The 19,701-nt window shown below is 43.3% G+C and overlaps 1 protein-coding gene across 5 annotated transcripts in view; it reads left to right on the top strand.

The window, feature by feature from the left end:
* wdr26a (WD repeat domain 26a) overlaps positions 1-19,701 on the top strand; it is a 167,137-nt gene that overhangs the window by 110,220 nt on the left and 37,216 nt on the right. For all 5 annotated transcript variants that reach the window (XR_004502331.2, XM_033638675.2, XM_078172043.1 and 2 more), the window contains exon 10: positions 17,480-17,625. Coding sequence is in view for 4 of the 5 variants with exons in the window: in XM_033638675.2 (XP_033494566.1) it covers positions 17,480-17,625 (146 nt within the window). In the remaining variant the exon portion in view is untranslated. The remainder of the gene's footprint in view (positions 1-17,479; positions 17,626-19,701) is intronic.

Here is a 19,701-nt window from a genome sequence, read left to right as displayed (position 1 = left end):
AATAGTAGTTTTATATCCACACAGACTAGGGGGTGGGGTTGGGGGGTGTGTGTGTGGGGGGGTCGCGAGCGATTACGTCAGTTGGAGGCCTCCACATGGGGAAGACAGACAGGACAGGAGAAAACTCCGACCAATAATTGCATTCAGTCCGAATGCAATGATTGGTCAGAGTTTTCTTAGAACCATATGAGAATGGTATAATTATGCATTTTAATTTCTGGTAGATGGGCGGCACGGTGGTGTGGTGGTTAGCACTGTCGTCTCACAGCAAGAGGGTTGCCGGTTCGATCCCGGGTGTGGGAGCCCCTCTGTGCGGAGTTTGCATGTTCTCCCCGTGTCAGCGTGGGTTCTCTCCGGGCACTCCGGCTTCCTCCCACAGTCCAAAGACATGTAGATTGGGGACTAGGTTAATTGATAACTCTAAATTGTCCGTAGGTGTGAATGTGAGCGTGAATGGTTGTTTATCTCTATGTGTCAGCCCTGCAATAGTCTGGCGACCTGTCCAGGGTGTACCCTGCCTCTCGCCCAATGTCAGCTGGGATAGGCTCCAGCCCCCCCCGCGACCCTCAAGAGGATGAAGCAGTTAGAAGATGAATGAATGAATGAATGAATGAATGAATTTCTGGTGGAATTCACTTACATTTTAGTATGCCATCAGCTTATTAATAGCATTTTACTTTAAGGGCACAGATTAAAGTGAGACGTTCCTTAGAGAGCTAGGCCCACCTGAACCTGCCTCCCATAGATGGAGATTTAGGAGTTGTCTATTGAAAGATACAGAATTTATTACTTTTATAAATACCCATATTGATATCAAAAGTAGAAAAATGCCCGTGCAGCGTAAGTGAAGGTGCTGGTACTGAGCCTGATGAAGCTGGAAGTGAAACACGTTGCTCAATTAAATCTTGATCCTCTTTCAAAGTCCTGTCTTGTGTGCGGTATGTGTGTCATGTCATATGGGGCATATAAAAGTAAAATAAGGGGAGAAACATTATCACAAGTAGAAAATTATATCAGAATACTGGAACAGGAACATTCCCTAACAAAAAAAGCTGAAATTCTTAATACTCTTAGTCAAAAACAGATCTTATACGACAATTTATGTATCAGTAAAGCCGAGGCCGCTATGGCCAGAACAAAGTACCATTACTATGAATTTGGCAATAAAAGAAGTAAATTTCTCACGTGGCAGATCAAAAAGGAAGACTCCGAAAAATGTGTTCACTGTATTAAATCCGAGGAGGGTAGATGTTTAGAAGAACCCAAAGATATTAATTTAGAATTTAAAAAGTATTATCAAGCACTGTATAAGACTGATCATGCTACTGAAAATGCCAAAATAAAACAATTTCTGGATAAATTATCTCTCCCTAAGACTAATATAATAGACAAAGACCTTTTGGACACTGGAATATCTGAAGAGGAGGTGCTTTGTGCTATTAATTCATTACAGAACAATAAAGCACCCGGAGAGGATGGATTTCTGATCAAGTATTTCAAAACATTTTCCAAAAAACTTCTGGCCCCTCTCATCAATATGATCAAGGAAGTGCTAGACAAACAAGTATTGCCACAGTCATTGGAGGTTGCAACAATAACATTGCTCCCTAAAACAGGTAAAAAATAAGCAAGAATGCAGTTCCTTTTGACCCCTCAGCTTGCTTGATTCTGACTACAAAATTTTAGATGTTGGAGCTCACCTGAATTATTCTCACTTGCCATCGAACCTTTAGTCATTGCTATTCGCTCAAACCATTTATCACTGGCATAACATTTGGTACCGATGAGCACAAATTAGCTCTTTATGCGGACAACCTTCTATTATTCCTAATGAACCCTATTAATTCTCTCTCCCCATTATTTCAGTGTCTTAAGGAATATAGTTATGTATCTGGTTACAAGATAAATTATTCAAAAAGTGAGGCTTTTCCGATTAATGTACTCGACAGTGATATTAGAATTATTTCTGGATCCCTAAAATGTTGCCCCAGCGGTTTTATATACCTGGGTATTAATATTTGTGGCGCCTCTGGTAAAGTGTATAAAGAAAATTATGTGAAACTATTTAATCAAACTAAACTGGACCTTGAGAGATGGATGGGCTTACTGTCATTAATTGGTAGAGTCAACACTATCAAAATGAATGTACTACCCAAATTCATTTATTTATTTCATTGTATCCCTTTTAAAATTCCTATGTATTTTTTTTTTTTTTTTTTTTTTTAAATCTTAACAAAGCTATATCACAGCTCACGAGCTCACGGCTCTGGCTCACGGAGAAGAGTTGGGACATTAGTGTTAGCTCCTGGAGTTAGCAGTAGAGCTACTATGGCTACTGGAGTAACTTACAGCTATGGAGCGCTTCTACCAGCTCTTCTAGTCACTGAGCCTCGCCTCCATCCCAGCAAATATATTACATTTATTACAGGTACCATCATCATTGAAGTAGGCAGGGAGATAGCTAAACACAGCCCGCCAGGCTGCCCGCCAGGCTGCCCGCCAGGCTACATTTTACAATGCTAATTGCAAATGTTAGCTGGCTACTCACCTAACACAACCCTAACGCCTGACCCATTGCTGGGACAGAGACGCTAATAACTCAAGCTCCAGACATTAAGCCATGCTACAATTGTAACATTAAATTTAATTGAATCGACATAGCGACATGTGCCTAACGTTACTGTAACATTAATTAAAACAGACATTTGACTTTATGTTGTACTTGTCCAGGAGAAGAAGAGCTAGCTCCGAGTCAAATTGTAGCCCCTTTAGCTCTCGCAGTGCTATCCACCTTGGAAATGCAAGGCCAATGTTAATCCGAGTTCTGTCCTTTTCTTTATCCGACAACTTCTTTGCCAACAACCATTGTTTCTTAAGAGGTAATGTCAGATCCTGGTCGTCTTCAGGTGGACGTATTGTTCCGCTCTCCGCCATTTCACATTGCTCACTGGCTGTAGCTTTTTATAGGGAGGGAGGGCCAAGGCCTCCAAGGGGGGGTGGATTCACATGAACGTACATGAACGCGCAGCCGGACCGACTTGTAAACAAGGGGCTGGAGATCAACACAGAGAGAGGGTGTGTGAGGTCATGCTATACTCCAGATGAAATTACACCTCTAGTTCTTCACATATCAATTTTTTAATTCTTTCAATCTAGAAATGATGAATTTCGATTATTGCTTCTTTGAAGTAAAACCAGATTCAATTCACATTTTGTCTATGAATGCGGAAATGAATAAGGAAATTTGTGTTTGGTAGATTTTTTCTTTGTTGTAACAAAGCTTCTTGTCAATAAATCTTATACTGTTGGAAAGCCTGTTTATTTCCCTTTTGAATGGTGCCACATATGTAAAGAACATGCATTTGTGGGATGAGCAGCAGAGCTGAGTATGTGGGTTGCGCCCATGAAAAATTTGACAGATCTTCTCTGCCAATGCCAAACAGCTTCTTTTTTTTGCTGTTGACTCTTGTTTGGTGTTGTTTGGTGGATTGTATGATTGAAATCTGAAGAAATATTGGCAATTTAACAATTTATTCATTTAACAAACAGGAGCCTCAGTAGCATGTGGAAGAACCATACACAGCCACAACAGCCTCCTCATGCTGGTCACCAGCCTGGCCACACACTGCTGTGGGATGGCATTCCATTCTTCAACCAGCATTTGTCACAAGTCAGCCAGCGAGGTTGTGTTGGTCACTCTGGCACGAACAGCACGCCCAAGCTGATCCCACAAGTGTTCAGTGGGATTGAGATCAGGACTGCTGGCAGGCCATTCCAGCCTCTCCACTCCCAAATTCTGGAGGTAGTCTCAGATAAACCCTGCTCTGTGGGGGTAAGCGTTGTCATCTTGGAGGATAGAGTTCGGTCCCCAACTGTGGAGATATGGGATTGCCACTGGTTGCAGAATTTCATCTTGATATCTCTCTGCATTGAGATTGCCTCCAATGATGACAAGCCTCGTTTTTCCAGTGAGGGAGATACCGCCTCACACCATCACACTGCCTCCACCAAAAGATGTTACTCTCAGTGCATCGATCAGCAAAGCGTTCTCCGGGTCTTCTCCACACTTTGACCCTACGATCCAACTGCCGTAGGCAGAATCTGGACTCATAGCTGAACATAATGTTCTTCCACATGTTCAGGTTCTAGTACACGTGTTGCCAACACCAGCGCAAACAGGCCTGATGATGAAGGGCAGTCATGGCAGGCGTCCTGAAACATATGGTGCCACCATGTACTAAGTCCTGAAAAGGGACACATACACAGCCAAGACAGGAAGTCAAGGTAATTAAGATAATTAACACTTACATCAACCCCAAGGATAAATTATTTCATAGCAGCAGCTATAGTATATACAGACACAAAATGGCTACATACAAAAACACAGAAAACATAATATAGTGAAATCCACTTATATTGATCATTTCTGCCCTGGTCAAATTGCTCATTATAAACACATAATTATTATAACAGATTTTTCTGATTTACATTTGTATATTTATAACATGGATATAAATTAATGAAGTGGACAGCTTCTCTATTTACTGAATTTAATTGACTTTTTGAAAATACAGTACAGCCGTTTCATACATGACCTGGCATTATCAATCCAGTTCAAACACAGGCCACACATTTGTCCTCTGCCTTCATCACATGCAGCAATCATTGTTTTTCAGTGTTTGAGTAGACAAGGAAGCCTGAGGAACACATTTTGCTGCTGCAGTCCATTGGCTTGTTGTTGGCAGTTTGTCATAAGCTTGAGGAGACTATGTTTTTCTTTGAGAAAATTATTTCTGACCTCAGGTAGCCAGCTGGAAGCAGGCGGGTTACCGTGAGGCAAGTATCATGATGGGAGTAAAGAGAGAGAGAGAGAAAAAAAATCACTGTAGTTTTTAAATTGCTTTTCCCTCTGTGGCTCAGAGGAAGACCGGGTCGTCCACCAATTGGAATATCAGCGGTTCCATCCCCAGCTCCTGCATGTCGAAGTATCCTTGTGCAAGATACTGAACCCCAATTGCTCCAGATGATGCTTCCATCAGTGTGTGAGTGTGTTAAAAACTGAGTAGCAGGTGGCACCTTGTATGGTAGCCTCGGCCACCCATGTATGAATGTGCGTGTGTGTGTGTGTGAATGGGTGAATGTGACTCGTAGTGTAAAAAGCACTTTGAGTGGTCGAATGACTAGAAAGGCGCTATACAGAATGCAGGTCCATATATTGTCATGTATGAAAAGAACCAAAATGAACACTATAAGCAAACTACTTGATTACCATAAGTGAATTATTTAAACAGTGTTTGTGAAGGAATGATTCTGTCTAGGGTTGGGACTAAACACAAATGCAATCATACAAATACAAAAACTTTATTCTAACTGTTGCACAGTACAATTAGATGAAAATACACATTTGTGTGTGGTGTGTATTTCAGATTTAGAGCTTGTATCATCTCCCTGAGAATATATAACAACAAAAACTAATTCTCTGATTTCTACAGTAACACTATTACCTGAACAGAACACACACACATTGGCTGTTTGTTTCTACCGCTCCCCTTGCTGGAAGCGTCGGACCTTCCGCCGCCCACCTCCGCCTTGATTAAACGCTGAAAATTAAATAAAAGAGGGAGACAGGTTTTTCCTATTTTATCTTATTTTGTTATATTTTTCCCTCTCCCCTCTCTGGAAGCCTCGGACCTCCCGCCGCCCGCTCCCGTCTCAAACACGGAGGTCTCCCTCTCCACAGAGCACCCACGGCGCACGCCCGGCCTGTTAGCCCGGCCTGTTAAATAGCCTGTTACCATAACAACTGTGTGACACAAACTCAGTGCTTTAGTAATTAAATAATGTCGGGCTCGGTCGGGTTCGTTCAGAAATATGCGGCCCGTGCCGCACTCTAATGGAAATGCACGTGATGGTGTTTTTTTTTTTACAATCTAGGAACCATTTGCAGGAACCGTTACTCCAAATGTGATGGAACCGGTTCCGGAACCGGAACTTTGGAACCGGTTCCAAAAAAGAACCAGATCCGGATCCCAACCCTAATTCTGTCACAAGCTTTTTGATCAACCTAGGAGCTGGTCACTGTAACCATGATCTCTACAAGCGGTTTTCACTGTGTTCACAAATTTTTCATGATCCCAAAATAGAAGAATGTATTCTTTCTTCTTTTTGCAGGCTTTACAAGCTTTTCCAGAGGTCTTATGATTCATCAACAGGAGAGGAGATGCTGGTAGACCTCAAGGACAGACTTGATTAGTGCAGCATGGTGCAAGGGTATACCAGTGCAAAAATGGAAGAGGCAGCAAAACAAAATGAAGATTGTCAGGTGGTCATTGCCACATGCACACCAGTCATGAAAAAGGTGCACACAAAGTTGAGAGTAAAGAAATCATCTTTGTGGATTAATGGGGAAATTATAATACCAGAACTACTGGATGATTCTCCTTGTCACCCACCTTATGGCTGGAGGATTGCCACTGGGGGGCTCATAATGACACCGGAGAGCCAGTCCACCATTACACCTGTGCTTTAACTCCTGCAACCCCTTTTGCCTAGAGGTAGCAGGAACAATCTCAAGTTGTCATCATGGTAGACTGCAGAGCTCTTCAGCAGTCCATCCAGGCAGTTTACCTTGAAGTCAGGCTGCTACTGTGTGGAGCATGTGCCATGTGGAGATGATTGTGAGTGCAAACAGTGTTGTGGCAAAAGAAAACCGACCACAACTTCTAAAAGTCTTGTCTACGCTGACTCAACCCCGTCACTGACAGCACACTACATCAGATGTCTTGCTGATCCTGTTGCCATGAAATATCCTAGATCCCTCCACCACTGGCAGAGGTGCCTTGTCTTTCTTAAGCCTTCATACGACACCTGATCACTATATTTGCAACATACTATACCAACATACCATCTTTCCATATACTGTATATGCTGAACATTCTGGACTAATGGTCTGTTTTATAATGACCACACTTGTATGGGAGACATGAAGAGTGGGTAATCTGTCTTGGTAATGATTTTCTAAAGACAAGGCCTAACACCACCAATTCTGTTGAGAGTGCCATCAGAGTGGTGAAGGAGAAAGTCCTCCACAGGCTAAAGGGGCATAAAGCTACTCAATTGGTGGATTTCCTTACCATCAGGATGGATGCATACCATTTGTTGCCTCACCAATATACAAACAACAAAATGACTGGGCTTGCAGAGCAAAGCATGTCCTTCGTGTAAATTATGTTGATTGTGAAAAGATTGCACACATATTGAGCCAGGCAGGAACACCGGCAGCCACAGCAGCCACGGCCTCTAACCCCCTGGCCTACTGCCCCCACCTGTTCTCTCCAACAACACCATACCTGTTCCCCTAATCCACACCACCAGCTCCCCCCAACAACACTACACTGGCTCTCTCTTTCCTGACATCAGCTTCCTCCAACTACACTACAGCACCCATCACACACTGCACACTCGCCATCACAGCGGAGCATGTGAGAAGAGAGCTGATTAGACTCTACCCAGGCAAGTCTATGGGTCCTGATGGGGTCAGCTGGGAACTCTAAGTGTGTTCCAGCCAGCTGAGTGAAGTACTTCAGCACATTTTCAACCTTGGGATAAGTCTGGAGAGGGTCCCTGTACTGTGGGCTCCTACCAGGTTCTTGTCCCTAAGACGGCATGACCTGGTGGCTCCAACATGATCCCCAGAGAGACACACCTTTGGCCCCTGATTAACCATCACTCGACCCCCCCCTTCAGTATGCCTACAAGCCAAAGGTGGTAGTAGAAGATGCCATCATCTTCCTGCTTCACCATGCCTAAGGTCACCTGGATGGGCCAGGTAGCGCTGAGTAATTTCTTTGAATTTCCAGTTTGTTCAACACCACTGCGGGGGAGCAAGCTGATGGCAATGCAGGTATATGTGCCCCTGCTGTCCTGCATTGTGGACTACTTGTGACTGGTTGGGCACTGCAGGGCTATGTGTTTGACACTGGTGAACAACACAGAAACCCCACAGGGGATGTCCTTTCACCTTTTTTGTCCACCCTCTCCTCCTCAGACTGTAGATACAGTTCTAAGTTCTGCCACCTGGAGAAGTTCTCCAATGACTCTGTAAATGTGGGCTGCATCAGCAGGATGGGAGCTGAGTACAGGGGTGTCATGGACTCCTTCATTGAAACATCTGAGCTAAACCCCCTACAGCTTAACATTGGCAAGACAAAGGACCTGGTGATGGACTGCAGCAGGCGGAAAACACCCCCCATACCTGTTTACATCCAGGGATGAACGTGAAAACTGTGCAGTTGGACAGGGCTACGAACACAGAAGCTCTGTACAAAAAGGTCTGGAGGACTAGAGTTAACTCTACTTTCTGTGAAGGCTCAATCATTCAATATCTGCAGTACCATGCTGAGAATGTTCTACAAGTGTTACGCCCCAGTCTAGGGGTTTTAGAGTGTAACATGAAAAGTGAAACGGATAAACAGCAGTGAGTAATTTATTGCTAATACAATGGATATGAAAGTTGCTTACAAATAATTGTTCTCTGCTAAACACAGGTGATATGAAGATACCCAGGACACAAATGAAGAAATGAATTCAGGGTGAACCATGGCCAAAATAATAATAATAAAAAAGAAGAAGCAATGTCTGAATGACAGCAATGAGTCCCCCATTACGATGCTTGGCCTGACACTCCAAACTGAAAAACAGTAGAAGAGTTGTCACCAAAAATGGCAGTTCACCCCTACAGCTTCATGCTAATATATAAATTGTGATATTATTTAAAATATATACAAACAAGGTTACACTAAGCACGCGCAAAGCTAACACACACATAGAAAGACTTAAACAACAAGCAGTGAGACCGGTAACCAACAAACGGCCAAACTGACAATAAGCAGCACAGAATATAAAATGAAACAGCTCACTGTCCTAAGCACAATTACACAACAAATCACAGAGTTATGAAGATTGTAGCGCTGAGGAGGAAAGCGCCCTGCTGACAGCATCGACTGTTGACGTCATTGCGACTGACCCAGATGTTAAGTAGGCCAAGCCCCCACATCAGCCAGTCAGCAGCAGCAGCAACGTCATGCCAAGCCTCCAGATCAGCCAATTCACAGCAGCAATGTCATGATTTATGTTATGGCCTAGTCAAGGGGTTTTAAAGCATAACATAAAAAGTGGAAGCTTATCCGAAATGGTTTCCCAATATACAAACAAAAATATGTCTGGCTGTAAAAACAAATCTGTGGTTGCCAATATTTTGTCTTTGCTGCTATGTGCTTAAGCAGCAGGGTGAAGGCAGGAGACGCCAAGAGAATCAGTAAACTCATAAGGAGGCCTGGCTCTGTCCAGGGGATGGAACTTTTTTTGCGACTCATACTTTGTTGAGTTTTCATTTTTTAACAAACAAAAATTAAAACATACATCTCAGAAACATGATACCCACTAAAGAATAATGCAAAATTAAGATAACTAATCTTATTAGTTACTAATTAAATATAAAGTAAGAGTAATAAAATAAAATAAATAACTAAACAGTCCACGACAAGTAAAATTTGTACAAGCACGACATGTTTATTATTCTTCTTCATTCTTTAACACTGCTGCGTGTCCATTCACTGTCCCATGTGAGGTTCAATGTCCACAGATATTCTTCCAGCAAACAGATCCTTGTATTGCACCCAATCCACCTCCATCCTCATCTTTGTGACAGTCCCTCAAGAGCAGATTACATTGATCATAGTGTACACACATACATTTTAGTTACCTTGTAATGAATATAATCTTAAGAACATGCCCCATTTCTCATTATATTTTTCAGTCTCATTTATTATACTATAGGATATTTTTCAAAAGCCGCTACTTTACCTAGCTCTGTAAGCCAGTCCTGAAATACTGGTCCTTCTGTATCTTCCACTTTCTCATCATCATCTGTTTGCCAAACATTATACTTGTCTGAATCCAATTGGTTAGGGGTTTTGCAATATGGGCCATGGGTTTAGGATTGCCTAATATGTAAAGACTGGGACAAAAATCAAAATCCACTCTTATGACCTCATGAACCCCTTTCCAAAATGTCTGAACCTTTGGACATGACCATAGAGCATGTGTTAGGGTACCTAGCTCCCCTGCACACCTCCAACAATCCAGTGTTTCCTTTATACCTAGCCTGAATAACCTACTTGGGTACCAGTAGAATCAATGAAGGATTTTGAATTGAATTAGTCTTATTTTGATATCCCTAGAGACTTGTTTAGTGATCCCAACAACAGTATCCCAATCGTTTTCTTAAAATGTTATGTTCAGATCCCTCTCCCATAAAGTTTTCAGAGCTGTGTTGGTCGCATAACCAGAATTGTTCATAAGCATAGAGTAATAATGGGAAGCCCCATGTCTAACCCCTGCGATCCGCAAGATCTCTTTAATGAGGTCCATGCCCAGGGGTGGTGTGCGTATAGAGCCAAAAGTAGTAACAAGGAGTCGTCTCAGCTGTAGATATCTCCAAAATTGATTGTTGGCTAGTTTGAATTGTTCAACCAGATTGTCAAATGATTTAAAGACATTATCTTTATAAAGGTCACCCGGAGTATGCACCCCCTTAATCACCCACTCCCTCCATACAGGTGGTGATTTACCAATAAGGAGTTTGGGGTTGTCCCACAGACCACAGGACGAGCTGAAAAAGGGGTTGATTTTCACAGACAGGTCCTTCACAGACATATGACATTCTTGCAAAAAAACAATATCATACCTGATTGATTTCAGATTTGAGTGGAGTCTCATCAGCTGTCTTCTCACATGGTCAGCAGTGAAGCACATTGTGGAGGTGACGACACGTGGGGGAAGGGTGTAGTCCTCATGATGGAGAGTGCAGTCAGTCTGGCCACGGGGGGAGGAGGTGTGAGGAGGGCTCACGCAGGAGGCTGTTGGGGTGTGAGAGGGAGGAGTGGGGGAGGAGGGTGGAGTGGGTGATGGTTGTCCAAGACAGACAGCAGAAGAGTCAGGGGAGGATGGGCAGGGCCAGCAGTGTCAAATCTGTTAAAAAACAGATTCAGTTCATTGGCCCTGTCCACGCTGCCTTCAACTCCTCTGTTGTTGTTGGTCCTGAAGCCAGTGATGGTCCTCATTCCACTCCAGACCTCTCTCATATTGTTCTGCTGGAGTTTCCACTCCAGCTTCCTCCTGTACCTCTCCTTAGCCTCCCTGATCGTCATCTTCACTTCCCCCTGTATTGTTCTCACCTCCTCCCTGCTACCAGCTCTGAAGGCCCTCTTTTTTGCGTTGAGGATGGCTTTGATGTCCTTTGTTACCCACGGTTTGTTATTTGGATAACAATGGACAGTCCTGGCTGGGACAGTGGAGTCCACATAGAAACTGATGTAGTCTGTGATGCATTCTGTAAGCCCATCAATGTCCTCCCCATATGGTTCACAGAGTGCCTGCCAGTCTGTCACACCAAAACAGCCCTGCAGTGTCTCATAAGCTTCCTCCGACCATCTCCTCACTGTCCTCATGGTCGCAGACTAGTGGTACATAGCAGGGGTTGAGGTGCACCAGGTTGTGGTCTGACCTACCCAGAGGGGGGAGGGGGGAGCAGCTGTATGCATCCGTGGCGTTTGCATACAGCAAGTCCAGTGTTCTCTCTTCTCTGGTAGGACAGCTCACATACTGTGTAAAGGTGGGCAATGTTGTTGCCATGGTGACATGGTTGAAGTCACCCGAGATAGCTATGAAGGCACTCGGGTGTTTAGTCTGCAGGCGGGCTATGGCGGAGTGAATGACGTAACATGCCAATGTCGGGTTGGCAGAGGGGGGGATGTAAACAGTTAGAATAATGGCATGTGAAAACTCCCTGGGCAAATAATACGGCCTGAGTCCAACAGCAAACAGTTCAATGTCTGGGCAACAGATTCGTTCCTTAATAGAAATATGGTCAGGACTGCACCATCGGTTGTTGACTAGAACGGCAAGCCCCCCTCCTTTGCGCTTACCGCTCTCGGTGCAGTCCCGGTCGGCCCGAACAGTCTGAAAGCCGCTGATGGAGACGTTGTTGTCAGGAATGTCCTGGTGAAGCCATGTCTAAGTGAAGCACATCAGACTACATTCCCGGTACTCCTTCTGACTCCTGGCGACCGCTGTTAGCTCGTCCATCTTATTTGCCAGCGACCTCACGTTGCCCATGATGAGAGAGGGGAGACAGGGCTTATATTTCCTCTTCTCCATAAGCCTACGTTGTCTCAACCCTGCTTTTTTCCTCCGCTGTTTACTTCCTCCCCTGCATCCTTTGTGTGTTTTCCTCCACATTTTAGCTGGGATCTCTGATGTTCCGGCCGCCAAGCCGGCTGGCCTCAGCGCGATCAGCTGATCTCTGGAGTAAACAATGTGGCCATGAAGTTGTTGCACAATGATGCCGGGTCCGAATGAAAGAAGTAATTCCAGAGTGAGGAAACAGAGCACAAGTCTCTCAATCAAATATATATATGTACGTAATATAATACGTAACTTAATAAAGCAAAAAAGTAGGAAAACTAAGAAAACAAGCAGGAGCGACTGCAACAGGCTGCACACGCGGACGCATACGCACTACTACTGTCTCTCTTCACAAGTGTGAAAGGGGGAGAGAGAGAGGGAGCGACACGCAGCAAAGGGCCACAGGCTGGAGTCAAACCCAGGCTGCTGCAGCAACAGCCTTATACATGGGGCGACTGCTCTACCACTAAGCCACCGGTACCCCGACTACTACTGTCTCTTACATGTCTTATTTTCGCATGTGATGCAAGTGATACCGTCATGAACATACAAAAAAGAAAATCAAAAAACAAATTGAAATAATAGTAATAAACACATATTGAACTGAGGTACATAACCATGTATAAACTGCGCAGATTCTGAACACTGCGCACTATAAACCTTCAACAGTCCGTAACTGTCAGTAAAGCAACTCTGACAAAACCAAGTCCATCAGTAGCATCCTACCAAAAAACTAATACAACAGCATGTAAGCATCTTAAATGTGGTCAGCACAAGTTGCCATTCATTTAAGATACAATATGGTGTCTAGTGAATGCTTAAATATGCATTATGCTAACTGGTGAGGCCACTGTGTAGAGAAAATAGTAATTAAAGTAATTTTCACCCCTCAACAAAAGTTGCTCACTGCAGGGAGATCCGTCCTTACATGGGCACACAACTTACCCCGCAGGTAGGTGGAAGAGAAAAAAGAGAAAACGGATACGTTAATTCCCATATTGCTGAGCAGAGAGGTGTAGGAAGGAAAAAGTGGAGAGAGTGAAACCGAGAGGAAGCTGGTGTGCAGGATCGGTTACTCTGTGGCTCTGGTTGACTCGGACAATTCACCTCTAATGAAGTTCATGGCTGCCTTGGGGTTGTCGAAGCGGCGGGGTCCCTCTTTTGTGTCGACATGGAGCGTGGCTGGATACTGGTGCAGGACTTTCTTACACTCCCTGAATGCGTCTTGCTTGGCCACGGTGCCCCTGGAGAAATCAGGAAAAATCAGGATTCGTTTTCCGTTCCATCTGAGTTCTTCTTTCCCCTGGGATGAGCGTAAAATATGGTCTCTGTCCCCTGACTGTATGAATCTCGCAATCAGTGTCCAGCCGTTGCGTTTGTCCTCCAAGATTCGGGGACCAAGTCTGTGAGCACTTTCAATAAACCATCCCTTCGATGGTGTGGGTATATCCAGCATTTCAGGTAAAACATTCTCCAAAAACATGACTGGGTCACTTGACTCGCAGCCCTCGGGAAAGCCGACAAAGCGCAAATTATTGCGCCTGATCTGGTCTTCTGTGTCATCCAGCTTCTCACAGAGAACCGCCACTTTGGCTTTAGTAGCTGGGGGGTTAGCCTTTAGCTGGTTGTCGGACTCCTCCAAAAAGCAGAGTCTCCCCTCCACTTCACTAATCCGTGTCACGAGAGTTGTCAATTTCTCCTCCATCGATGAAGTGGCTTTGCGTATTTCTCCTAAGTTCTGTAGCTCGCCCGATATTTGTTTCAGGACGGAGAAAATGTTTGCAATATCTTCTGCGACATTACCTGACACACGGTCACAGTCATCTTCCTGAGACACTGGTGAATTAGCATCGCTGCTAACGTAGGCTGCTGGCATGCCAGTGGTGTTTTCAGGGTTCTGTCGCCCGGAGTTTTTCAGCCTGCTTATCGTTGTTTCCCAGGTGCTTTATCTGCAGTCTGGACACGTTTTGGGTAAAAGATGCCTACTATTTAAGTGACTAATTGATAAATGTATAAGATGCCACGACGGAGGGCTCAGTTAAGCAGCCATTTTCTTCACCGCATCACGTGACTCCAGGAGATGGAACTTGATTCTTTGGTGGTGTCAGAGATAAGAATGCTGAGCAAAATGAGGAGCATTCTGGACATAACTCTCACCCTCTCCGCGACGTGCTTGTCAAACACAGTGCAGCACCCTTGGTATCACACTGCTACCACCACAATGACACCACACAAAGTCACAGGAAATCTTTTCTTCCTATGGCAATCAAATTTTACATCTCATCTACCTCATCTAGCTCCAACTCTGCTCGTCCCTGCTGTGTTTTGGATTTGTGTCTTACCATTGACCTGTTTATTTGTGATCCCTACTGTTAACTGTGTACATTTTGGCATGTGTATATTTGAACTTGCACCATACCATTATTTAAGATAATTACCCTATAACTTGTTTACATGTCTTGCATGGTGTAAATTTTGTTTTTACACCTTATTGATAATCTTTACTGTTAATATTTTGTATGTTTGCACATTGTCTTCTGTACTGCAACTGCTGCAAATCAGCATTTCCCTCAGGTTAAATCATGTTTATCTTATTTTATTTCATCTGATCTATCACAGTTAACTGGATATCTTTGTGTTTTGGACTGCTGTTTTTGTATTTTCTGATGTTTTGTAGACCAAATGATGAGAAAATATGTTAGATCAATTGATAATGAAGGAAATTGTTGTATCCCTAAAGAGCTTATCATTTTCAGGGTAATGAAAGGCCTGAGATATTGATTTAATAAAAATTCTACTCAAGTGACTAATCAAAGGTTATTGTAGATGTAACCATAATCTGTGGCTGTCCTGACAAAGTTACGTAGTGTTTGACACGTAGATTTGAAATAGTTGTGTGTTTCTGGAAGTCTAGGACAGAGAACACAGACACCTTTTTCCCTCAAAGCCCCTCTCAAAGGGAGTAAAATGGTATGTGGTTTTAGCATCTTTCAAATGATTCTAATGGCTTAGAGGGAGAGGGTATAATGTGGATGGCTGGATTACTATCTGCCATTTTGTTACATCTACAGAAACTTGTGAATGTTCAGACGTTGGTTTAGGGTGTATGGGTCAAAACATTCATGATACACGGTTCAGTATGACACAGGGGTGTCATGGTTTGGTGCGTTTCCGATACAGCAAAAAAAGTAGAAATTTCCTTGATTTTTAAAATGTTTAATTTATTAAAACAAACACCATAAAGTCTGATGTTTTCTGACTTTGAACAATGATGGAGCTAAACCTGTGTGACCCATTCTGTAGGGTGTCTTCCAAGCAGCATATCACAGGGCTTTACAGCATACGACATCCCTCTGTCCTTATGACCCTCGCAGCGGATAAGGAAAAACTCCCCAAGAAAAAAAACGATAGAAACCTCAGGAAGAGCAACTGAGGAGGGATCCCTCTTCCAGGACGGACAGACGTGCAATAGATGTCCTACAGAACAGATCAGCATAATAAATTAACAGTAATCTGCATGACACAATGAGACAGAAAGAGAGAGACAGAGAGAGAGAGAGATGCAGGTAATGACAGTAGCTTACAACAACATTATTGAAAGTAATAATATAGTTCTGGCTACTGTGGTACAATATGTTGAAAGTATGTATTAATATCTGGCAGTATACATGTGTGTCAATAGTCATATGTGTATAATAACAGTAGAAGTATGACTAATGACTAATGATGGCAGCAGCAGTAGGAGGCATCTGGCAGGACCACGGCAGCAGCACAACCACACAAGTCACGTTGTCCAGGCACCGCTGCGATAAGAGTTAATCTGAGAGACAGTGGAGCACAAAGGCTCCGGAGAAGAAGCCAAGTTAGTGACATCCAGAATGGCCGAGTTAGCAAGATGCAGTAATAGAATACGAGAGAGAGAGAAGGAGAGAAGGTGCCCGGTGTATTATAGGGGGGTCCTCCGGCAGACTAGGCCTAAGTCAGCCTAACTAGGGGCTGGTACAGGGCAAGCCTGAGCCAGCCCTAACTATAAGCTTTATCAAAGAGGAAAGTCTTAAGTCTAGTCTTAAATGTGGAGACGGTGTCTGCCTCCTGGACCGTAACAGGAAGATGATTCCACAGGAGAGGAGCCTGATAGCTGAAGGCTCTGGCTCCTGATCTACTTTTGGAGACTTTAGGGACCACGACTAACCCTGCATTCTCCTTTTAAAATGTTAAAGTTGTATTGTAGTTATAAACAAATACAAAGAAGCAGTTTATATTCTAAAATGAAAGACTGATCAAAAAACTAACATAATTTGGGCTTTTTTGTACAAAGCAGGAATTACATTCTGGCTGAAGTGGGCTCACAAAGAAATATTGTAATGGGGCTCAAATACACATAGCCGGTTCATAAAGCCTGTCTTTTCCTCTACAGAGTTGGGTCTCATATCTGCAGCTCTAAATGTAACTTTACCAGTCCCCACAGTGACTTCTTTTGCTCTGTTTGAATCAGTTAGGAATGGTTGCCTATGCTGCAGGGATAACATTAGCTTGTAGTGTTAGTTTTGCCCCTTGTTTTTGTCTAGTTGCACAGATTGACAAACTGGGGTATAATTTGGGGCAAAAATTAGTTGACATGTTTTAAGTATCTCCATTGATGTAACCTGCTTTTGTGTAGCAGGTGTGACATTGTTGTGTTTTTATCCACTACTCCCCTACTGGTCTGATAATGGTGTTACTAAGATTCTTGCAACAAGCTATCAACAAGCTGCCTCCCAGTGTGCCTCAGTGGAGTAGAATGTTCTGGTTTGGGGGTGGGAAGGACAGACAGCATGTTGCCTGTTCTGCCCTGTGGGCTGTCTTGTCGGGCGCAGTGGCACTGAGAACATTATATTAAACACACTTTAAGCTGTATAGTCGATTTTCCAAATATAATAGGATAGTTCAACTTATCTTTCAGTTTGTAATTTGTACTGAGCCAAAAGCCTCGTTCCAGACGGTTCAGTACCAATACTTGTATTGGTACAACCCTATTCAATGTACAGTACTTTGATCTCATCAACCACCTACAGAATGTTGGACCTTATAATGTCTTTAGTTTTCAGTTTTCAAATACTGATAAAGTGAGTGTCTTCAAATTAATAAAAGAAAATATTGACCACAATCAAATATGGAGCGATCTGGGATTTCATAGTAGCAGTCTGGTTTTTATGGTGCTCCTGAATGCATTATGTTTCCTCCTGACTCCCAGGACTTAGATGGAAACCTGCTGGACTCATGGGAAGGAGTTCGGGTGCAGTGCCTGTGGTGTCTGAGTGACGGCCGGACAGTCCTTGCATCCGACACCCACCAACGCATTCGCGGGTACAACTTTGAGGACCTGACAGACAGAAACATGTAAGTCTGCACTCTAGCATCTAAAGCCAGACAAGGATGAAGTTATAAAATCAGTGGTTTCCAACTTTTTTTGCTTGTGACCCATTCATCATCATCATCATCATCATCATCAAATAAACAAAATCACACATGACATTTGTTTTTACAGCCGGCACATGTACATGAAAAACATACACATATTATACAGTACAGGCCAAAAGTTTGGACACACCTTCTCATTCAATACATTTTCTTTATTTTCATGACTATTTACATTGTAGATTCTCACTGAAGGCATCAAACCTATGAATAAACACATGTGGAGTTATGTACTTAACAAAAAAAGGTGAAATAACTGAAAACATGTTTTATATTCTAGTTTCTTCAAAATAGCCACCCTTTGCTCTGATTACTGCTTTGCACACTCTTGGCATTCTCTCGATGAGCTTCAAGAGGTAGTCACCGGAAATGGTTTTCCAACAGTCTTGAAGGAGTTCCCAGAGGTGTTTAGCACTTGTTGGCCCCTTTGCCTTCACTCTGCAGTCCAGCTCACCCCAAACCATCTCGATTGGGTTCAGGTCCGGTGACTGTGGAGGCCAGGTCATCTGCCGCAGCACTCCATCACTCTCCTTCTTGGTCAAATAGCCCTTACACAGCCTGGAGGTGTGTTTGGGGTCATTGTCCTGTTGAAAAATAAATGATCGTCCAACTAAACGCAAACCGGATGGGATGGCATGTCGCTGCAGGATGCTGTGGTAGCCATGCTGGTTCAGTGTGCCTTCAATTTTGAATAAATCCCCAACAGTGTCACCAGCAAAACACCCCCATACCATCACACCTCCTCCTCCATGCTTCACAGTGGGAAACAGGCATGTGGAATCCATCCGTTCACCTTTTCTGCGTCTCACAAAGACACGGCGGTTGGAACCAAAGATCTCAAATTTGGACTCATCAGACCAAAGCACAGATTTCCACTGGTCTAATGTCCATTCCTTGTGTTTCTTGGTCCAAACAAATCTCTTCTGCTTGTTGCCTCTCCTTAGCAGTGGTTTCCTAGCAGCTATTTGACCATGAAGGCCTGATTCATGCAGTCTCCTCTTAACAGTTGTTCTAGAGATGGGTCTGCTGCTAGAACTCTGTGTGGCATTCATCTGGTCTCTGATCTGAGCTGCCGTTAACTTGCGATTTCTGAGGCTGGTGACTCGGATGAACTTATCCTCAGAAGCAGAGGTGACTCTTGGTCTTCCTTTCCTGGGTCGGTCCTCATGTGTGCCAGTTTCGTTGTAGCACTTGATGGTTTTTGCGACTCCACTTGGGGACACATTTAAAGTTTTTGCAATTTTCCAGACTGACTGACCTTCATTTCTTAAAGTAATGATGGCCACTCGTTTTTCTTTAGTTAGCTGATTGGTTCTTGCCACAATATGAATTTTAACAGTTGTCCAATAGGGCTGTCGGCTGTGTATTAACCTGACTTCTGCACAACACAACTGATGGTCCCATCCCCATTGATAAAGCAAGAAATTCCACTAATTAACCCTGATAAGGCACACCTGTGAAGTGGAAACCATTTCAGGTGACTACCTCTTGAAGCTCATCGAGAGAATGCCAAGAGTGTGCAAAGCAGTAATCAGAGCAAAGGGTGGCTATTTTGAAGAAACTAGAATATAAAACATGTTTTCAGTTTTTTATTTCACCTTTTTTTGTTAAGTACATAACTCCACATGTGTTCATTCATAGTTTTGATGCCTTCAGTGAGAATCTACAATGTAAATAGTCATGAAAATAAAGAAAATGCATTGAATGAGAAGGTGTGTCCAAACTTTTGGCCTGTACTGTACGTATACAAAAAAGGCAGAGTGGTGGACTGAACTCCAGCTCCAGAAAACAAGCTGACAACCAGTCAACACACTGCACCACAGTTGTCTGAATAGAAGAGGAGAAATAGAAGGGATATTTCCAAGTACACTACATTACATTACATTACATTACATTACCTAAGGTTACATTACTTACATTATTTATGTGTTGTTTCTATCTTTTTATAGCCAAAAGTAAAAAAGAAAAAAAAAAGGGTTGGCAGGTTCTCCTGTAACT

Source organism: Epinephelus lanceolatus, chromosome 10 (assembly GCF_041903045.1).
Source record: "Epinephelus lanceolatus isolate andai-2023 chromosome 10, ASM4190304v1, whole genome shotgun sequence".
In the NCBI taxonomy this organism is placed as follows: domain Eukaryota; kingdom Metazoa; phylum Chordata; class Actinopteri; order Perciformes; family Serranidae; genus Epinephelus; species Epinephelus lanceolatus.
The sequence above is the reverse complement of the archived record's forward strand: the minus strand, read 5'-3'. Positions and strand labels throughout refer to the sequence as shown.